Source organism: Labeo rohita, chromosome 6 (assembly GCF_022985175.1).
Source record: "Labeo rohita strain BAU-BD-2019 chromosome 6, IGBB_LRoh.1.0, whole genome shotgun sequence".
Classification (NCBI taxonomy): Eukaryota; Metazoa; Chordata; class Actinopteri; order Cypriniformes; family Cyprinidae; genus Labeo; species Labeo rohita.
Genome location: NC_066874.1, coordinates 11,631,469 through 11,639,691, shown reverse-complemented (window position 1 = coordinate 11,639,691; position 8,223 = coordinate 11,631,469). Strand labels below are relative to the sequence as shown.

At 35.7% G+C, this 8,223-nt stretch overlaps 1 protein-coding gene across 1 annotated transcript in view; it reads right to left on the bottom strand.

Moving 5' to 3' along the window:
* Window positions 1-1,644: 1,644 nt before the first annotated feature.
* Window positions 1,645-8,223, bottom strand: part of prkcaa (protein kinase C, alpha, a) — a 99,002-nt gene continuing 92,423 nt past the window's right edge. The window contains 1 exon segment of the mRNA XM_051112307.1: window positions 1,645-5,510. Within this exon segment, the coding sequence (XP_050968264.1) occupies window positions 5,346-5,510 (165 nt within the window). The 3' untranslated portion in view covers window positions 1,645-5,345.

The following is an 8,223-nucleotide window of genomic DNA, read 5'->3' as shown; positions in this document are numbered from 1 at the left end:
TGAAGCAGAAATTTGACAAAGCACAAAACAGGTTTGAAACAACTTTGCAAATTTATTACGTTTATTACAATGATTCCATTGCATAAGTGTTCATACCCTTTTCTGGGACACTTGAAAATGAGTTCAGGAGCATTCATATTGCTTGTAGATGTTACTACACTGAAGTTAAGTTAGCCTGTGGCAATTAATTTGAGTGCAGTGTGTTTTGAAAAGGCACACACCTCTCAATCTAGTCACTCCACCTACAGAAAGACAAACATCACTGCAACACTCCACTGATCTGGGCTTTATGGCGGTGTGGCCAAATTCAATCCTCCTCAGTGAACACACATTAAAGCCCACTTGGAATTTGCAACAAAGCACCGAAAGCACCTGTGAGAAACAAGATTCTCTGGTCTGATTAACCTCAATTTTAAGCATCATGTATGGAGGAAACCAGGCACTGTTCATCACCTGTAGAGTACCATCCCAACAGTAAAGTGTGGTGGTATCAGTCTTATGCTGTGGGGCTTTTTTTCAGCAGCAGGGACTGAGGGACTCGTCAGAGTAGAAGGAAAGCTCAATGCACCAAAAAATTTAGATTAAAACCCAGTTCAGGGCATTCAGAACGTCAGGCTGGGCAGAAGGTTTACCTTCCAACAGGACAATGACTTTAAGTACACAGCAAGAGTGGCTTATAGACAACTCATTGGCACAATCAAACATGTCTGGAGAAACCTGAAAATGTCTGCCAGCCCCCATCCAAGCTGACAGAGCTTGAAAGGTGAAGAGGTGAGGTGAGGAATGGCAGAAAATTGCCAAATGCAGATGTACAAAACATGTCGCATCATGCCCAAAAAAACTTGAGGCTGTAAAGGTACTTCACCTAAGAACTGAGTTAAGGGTATGAATACTTAAGCAATGTACTTATTTCAGTGTTTTATTTGTAATAAATTTGCAAAGTTGTTACAAATCTGTTTTCTGCTTTGTCATTAAGGTGTATGAAGTGTAGACTGACATGGGAAAAAACCATTTAAAGCAGTTTAACATAAGGCTGCAACGTAACAAAATGTGAAAAAATGAATACTTTTGCAAGGCACTGTATATCCCTCTCAGCCTCGTTTTCCTCCACATAAATGGATGAATGCACCACCATGGATGTAAATGGTCCATGGATGTACCACTTGAGACTTTATTATGGATGTTGAGCTTTAGATGGTCTGTGAAAAGTCTGTGGGGAGATGAGTGTCCTGCTTTACTATGAATAATTGGATTACTGGAAAGTAAAAGACCCAAACACAGATGCTTCTGACAGTGGACAAACAGACACACATACAAAATTTGTCTATGGTCTGCATATAGTTTCAATCCATAGCAGTGTGGAATTTGATTGAGTGTTGACAGCAATTAAAAATATTTTTATGTGAATGTGTCAAGGGAAAAAACTCCCATTGGTCTACAGTAAATGTGCGGGTAAGATGACTGACAATGTCCTGAGCTTCTGGATAAAATATTCAGAATGACCATTTTATACTTCTTTTGACTCTCTTAGCATGAAATTTTTATCTGCACCCTGCTCTAGTGCATGAGACCCGATAACAGATCACCACAGTCAGTGCCAGCTTCATTTTACAAGAAGGGACATCCAGACCGAGTTTCATTTTCCCTTCTTTATTTGCAGTATCATACATTAGGTATAAATCGCAACAAAGATTGCGTGGAAAAGCATATATTCTGTAAAGACAACAAAGGCAGGGGTAACATGCACAGCTACAAAATACAACATTTTACTTTGTTTATTTATATGCTATGGATCAATATTAGTATGTATAAGAAAAGAGACTTTGGGTTCAATTCAGGACCTTGCTATTTGAGAGGCAGAAAGAGAGCAAAATAAGGCATTCTGTTGATTCTGTCCTCTAAATGAAAATGAAAAACTCAACAGATGAAAATAAAACAGGTGGACTGAATCACACAAAGCAAAAGGACAACAGGGTGATGTACCAACCAATCTACACATAAAGAATAACACAAAGTAATGAAAAAATATTATAAGATGAGGAGCAAAGTTCTTCTCTCCTCTTCGACAAACACAAAAACTAGTTAGGTAATTCCACCTTGTTTTTAGAATCTGGGTGTAGAAATAATTCTAAATTAATTATAACTGATGACAAGACCTGACTAAAGAAGCAGATACAGCATATTTAGGTGAACTTTTCCTTTAAGGGTAAGCCAAACGACTGAGGCAAAGAAACAAGCAAAAATATTAGCAGTTCATTCATCCATTTGTATTCCATCATTAATTCAGCAGCATAGGAACAGAAAGAATAGGGTAAGGCAGTTGGATCATCTTACAGTAGAGGAAACTCAAAGCATGCCATGTTAAACCTGTTTTTAAGAAATGCCTATGCAACATTCTTTACAACAGCCAAGGTAGTGCACATGTTTGAATGGCAGATACACGGAGCAAGAGATGCTGTACTGCAATCTTAAGAGCAGTAACAGCATTCAGTTAACAGTATGGCTACATGAGACCAGTGCACAAAATACTGGATTCAATACTGGCAAACATCGTTATGGCAACGCTGGTCCTGCTGGGTTCAGCATGGCACTGACGCAAAGCAGTTTTTTTGGAAAGAACCAACAAAAGAAAGAAAGATTGGAGTCTGCATACAATTTTAACAAAGATTAGTTTTTAGCACTGAAGGGGTTTTACGGCAAGATCAACATCAATAAATCATAGAAATAAAAGAGAAGACAGAACTGAGCTGATCTATACTACAGGCATGGTGCCACATCTCAATATATTTGCCTTTATGTGACAAAAAAGAGGGGGAAAACATAAAACTAGTAAGTATATTAGTGCTAGAAGAAAACTGACACCTGTAATCTAAAATCTAATCAAGCCGATTGTCCCATGTGTGATTTTCATCTAATTCAGAAATTTACTACGTAATTACTCCTAACAGCAGAAAAAGATGGGAAGAAGAACATACAGAATCTATCAAAATTTACAATATCAAGACATTAAAATAATCGAAATTCAGAGTTACACTATTAAATATGTGAAAGGAGAAAAATATTTAATATGTATCTGCCTTGTTCATACTCCATGCTGTAATAAGTTTATAATCTCAATTTTATATTCCACTGATAGCAAAACATTCTTCATAAATACACACAAATCTTTTCAAGTGGATTTTCATACCAAAACATGCAAGCAAAGGCAAGTTATCAGACCATAGTAGGACGACAGCAGCCAATCAGCTCACACTTCAAAACCATAGAATCCAATCAGGTCACATTAAAACAGCCAAAAGCAAAGGTGTTTTGACAAAGTACAGTTGGAAAATCGTATGGCGAAAGCACATTTGTAAATGATTTCATTATGCAAAGTACAAGGTCATTTCCATGTCATGTTACAATGTTTACATCAATACACACCAATGATAACAACAATTACACAAATATCTACCTGAATAATATCCTTATAGTAGCTGACTGTGTAACGATATGGTTAATACAAAATTACACATTTAAAAGGGACAATGATCATAAAAGTGGACTATGAAAGTTACTAAAAACATTTAAACTAATCGATAATAGTACTTCAGTTTTATGGTAAAGGGATAGTTCATGCAAAAATGACAATTCTGTCATCATTTACTCATCATTTACATACATCATCATTTACTCATGCTGGTAACCAAATAGTTGCAAGCCATTGACTTCCATAGTATGGGAAAAATACTATGGAAATTAATGGCTACCGGCAACTGTTTAGTTACAAACATTCTTCAACATATCTTTTGTGTTCAACACAAGAAAAAAACCCATACAGGTTCGGAACAACTTCAGTGCGAATAAATGACAGAATTTCTATTTCTAAATGAACTTTCCCTTTAACAGTTAATGCAAACTCGTTTTAAATTTGCCCTAATGTCACAGAAATTTCACCTTTGTAATGTAATGAAGTCACATTTAGTTGGTATAAAAAGGTTCTTTACTGTTTAAATAGCATGTATTATTAAGTACAACCGAAATGTTGAAGCAGCAAGAGGAGAAATATGACATAACGATGTTACAATTTACAATCAATTATGTTAAATCCAAACATAATGATGTAAAGGTAATTCTGCAGGTATAGCAGAGATTAACATTTAGTATTCAATATTTACTTATACTGTATGCAGACAATGATAGTTTAAGAACAACATAATTAGATCTTGACATAAATGCCAACACTTAAATATTTCTCCCTCTTGTAATATCCCTAATTACCAAATCAAAATACACACATACGCACACACACACACACACACACACACACACACACACACACACACACACACAAATGTTCCCAGGACATTTTACACTATGGCAAAAAAGAGGATATTTTAAAAACACTTGGTGAATTAAAGGGATAACGAGGTAATACCTTTAATATTCTGTCTTTTTTTTTTATGGGTAAAAGTGTATATCTGTTTACCATGAAATAAAACAATTTTATATGGAACAACATAAATTAAATAAAAAAATTAAATTTAAAAACGCAAAACACTATGTTGAAACATGAAACCTTTCAAAACATCTCATGCATCCACAGCTCTGTCTGCTTGTGGACTGCAGAAACTCTCGGCATGCTTTTTTACCATAAAACAAACAGAAAAAGCAAACAAGTTGTTAAAATGGTGTGCCAAGTTGTCATGCCATACCTGAAATATGTGCAAATATTAGACTGAGAGATGTTTAGCATTTTATTTAAAACATTTAACGACACTTACAATGAGAAAACACTGGAGACTCCAAAAAGTGACTGCTGAAACTGACACCAGAAGTAATTCTGTAAATAGGTAAATTGGTATAGTGCTAAGGGGAAGACAGAAACCCCATCGGCTTTGGCGATTACCTTTAGAAACCCTGAATGGGAAGACTGTCTTAGGAAGCACACAACTCTGTATCTCCTATGGGGCTTCGGGCAGATGTGGTGAAATCATGCTGTGCCAGCCACCAGTGGCTTGAGATAAGACGGCCTTCTAGACTTTTAAAAACTGGTCTGCACTAAGTCAGATGATCAGTTTGTAATGTAAACAGCCCTTCCTAACCAGTTTAAAGTGTTACTGAGTTTTTAAAAACAAAATCTCTCAATCTATTTTCAATCTTTAAGGTAAACTCTTCGACTGGCCTACATTGAAATGATGTGAAAAATGCAAAAAAATAATTGCCAGATTTTTAAACAAAAAAGACAGGACATAATTTGAGATAATTGTGGTTTTGGTTTAACATTTGTCAGATAAAAGGGTAAAGGCAAGGGCAGAGTTTTGGGGTAGTAGGTAGAATCACATTCATTCCCTCCTTTTCCCATTTTATTCAGTGGTGGTGATGGAGGGATGGACGAATTGAGGGTTGATGAAGGAAAATCCATCGAATTCGGCCTGGTCGATGTTGGCGATAACCAGCTCATCAGGAGGGGTCAGTTGTGGCTGTGTGCGTGTGAAGAACTTGTCAAAGTTCTCTGCCGCCTTTCCACACTATAAAACAACAAAAATAGCAAGAGAGAGAGATTACAGAAATTATTACTTTTGACATACTACAGCCATGTAGTGTTAATCAATACATCATATGAAGACACAAATGACAGTCAAAGGTTTGTAAAATATACATTGTAATGCAGCCAACAAACAAACATGGTTTAAAGTTAGACTGTTTTAACTCTAAATAAAAGGAATTTTAAATGTTTAATTTGTTTAACATTCTTTGTTGGAAATATGAGATTTTGATGACTATTTATATTTTTGTTCCCAATTCCCTCATGTTCAGCGCAGAAATTAACACTCCTCAGATTTCAGATTATATGCCCTAGTTCCTCTTCATCTGGATGATAACTCAGTTTGCTCTGCTGGTTTGGAGAACACAGATGTGGAAGCCAAACACACTGGCAAGCCACAGCAGCTTCTAAAATGAGTGCTTTGTATTAATGTGCAAAAACATAAATTGTAATGTGAAACTAATTATTTATGTGTTAAAATCTTCTGAGTGACAAAACAACATCACAGTAGGCTACTTGCTATTCTCATTTTCTATTTTCCATGACAGGCTCATGAGTACTTGTACACCTCATAAGCATCTTGACAAATTAACTGACCTACTGTAAGTGAAAGGAACATTAATACCTGACAGTCAATCCATTATTTTGTAGACTTCTTTAACCTCCATACCATGTGTATAAAAAAAGTACCAGAAGCACATTTATAATAACCCTATTATTATGACGAATAAATGATTCAAAGCTTCTTATCAATGATATATACATGGGTGGGTTATATGGTGTGCAGGTTTCAGACCCATGAATTGTTTTAGTACAAGAACCACAGCCAACAACATTTACTGTTATGACCTCACTGAACGTTTAACAGAATATCTTTATATAGGCATATCTTTAAATATGTATGAACAAAATGAATACAATTAACCATCCCCCTGTACATAAAGGAATTTTCCTTTCCATCAAAAAAAAAAAAAAAAGTAGACTGACCTAAGTGATGATTTGAAATTTATTTGATCAATTAATTGGCACATCATGCAATTAAGTAATATCTTTAATCAACTGACGTCCCAAATTTAATGTACACAAACATAAACAGTTACGAGAAAGAAAGAAAGGATATGGAGTTTCCTTTTGTAAAGCTGCCAGATTCTATAAGACATGCAGCTCAAGATTTGCCTTAAAATAGAAGACATCCCTCCCCCCTTCTCATTGTATGATATTTGAAAGGAGAGATGAATGGTGACTCAAGCACTGAAAGAGATGGTCAAATATAAATGCCTGTGTCATGCTCTCTTATGAGGCAGATTTTCCCATCATATGTGAATGATGAGAAAGTGAGGGGGAATCTGGTTGTGTTCTAACAAGCATGCAGATCAATTAAAGTAGCAACTGTCATAATCATTCACAAACACAGAGACCATAAAAAGCCATTTTCAGACACAGAGGTCCATGTAGGGCACTTCCTACGTCAGAAGTGGAACTAATGATTGGCTAAATGTTTAAAATGGTAGCTGTGCTGAATTAAGCCTGTTTAACCCCCACCATTAGTGTGAAAGAGACACAGGGTCTGTATCTGGCCTACTTTTGACCATGAAAGGAAGCTGCATTTCAGCTTCAGGATGTCCTCAGGGGACATCAGACAATTGTTAAAAACAAACAAACACAAAAAATATTAAAAGTGACAGGTGATGTTCAGAACACACCCACACATAGCACAGAAGACTAAAAAATAGGACATCATGCGAAACACACAAATACTTGAGACAAACTAACTCCTCTCTTCTTTTCTGTTTTTTTCCCCAGTGATTTGACAGAATGCCCTATTCAATGATATATGTGTGGGAGAGCATGTGTGCTTGTGAAGGGGAAACAACTACAGTATGACCCACTTTAGAAGTCATATATATGTATGCAGACTGCTTTTGCAGCTCATCCGTCTCTCTCGCTCTCTCCCACTCATACAACACACACACATACACGCAACCTCACCAAGGACAATCTAAGCTATTTAATATGACAAATGGCTCTATCTATATCCTTTTAGCATCTTGGCAAAATGTTCCTCCACAGGCGCTGTCTCAGAAAAGCAATACCAATTCATAACACGTTTCACTAAAAAACAGTGAAAACTAGAATTATTAGAACAAATATCAGGCACAGAAAATATACACAGCAAGAAGCAGGCAGATGATTACACATTAGTGTCAGAGAGGTTTTCATTTGTGCTGGTGGTGTATTTATTTATTTTTGTAATTTTTACAATTGTTACTGTGAAAACTTTTTAATTGGTTAACTTCAAGAACTTACTTTACCATATAGAGAAATTACTGTCATTTTATTGTAAAACACTGTCATTATTTAAATGTTATTGTTACTTTTATCTTTTTGGAAGTAAAGACTATGAGTTACCATTTTATTAACAGGGCACTTATTGTACTGTCTGTATTATCTTAGTGGTTATCAGTACATTCCTAGCTAAATATGGTTTTGGAAGTTCAAAGTTGCTATATTAACATCACATCACTTTATAAAATATACTGCTATAAGTAGTAAAATAAACAGGCCAACATTCTATCCTGTAATACCTGAAACACTGCCACCAGTTAATTTCTAGCACACAGAAATATAATAACATTTACTCTTCTGTATCTTAATCTTAATCATCATAAATACTATAATACATGCCTTTCAGGGCC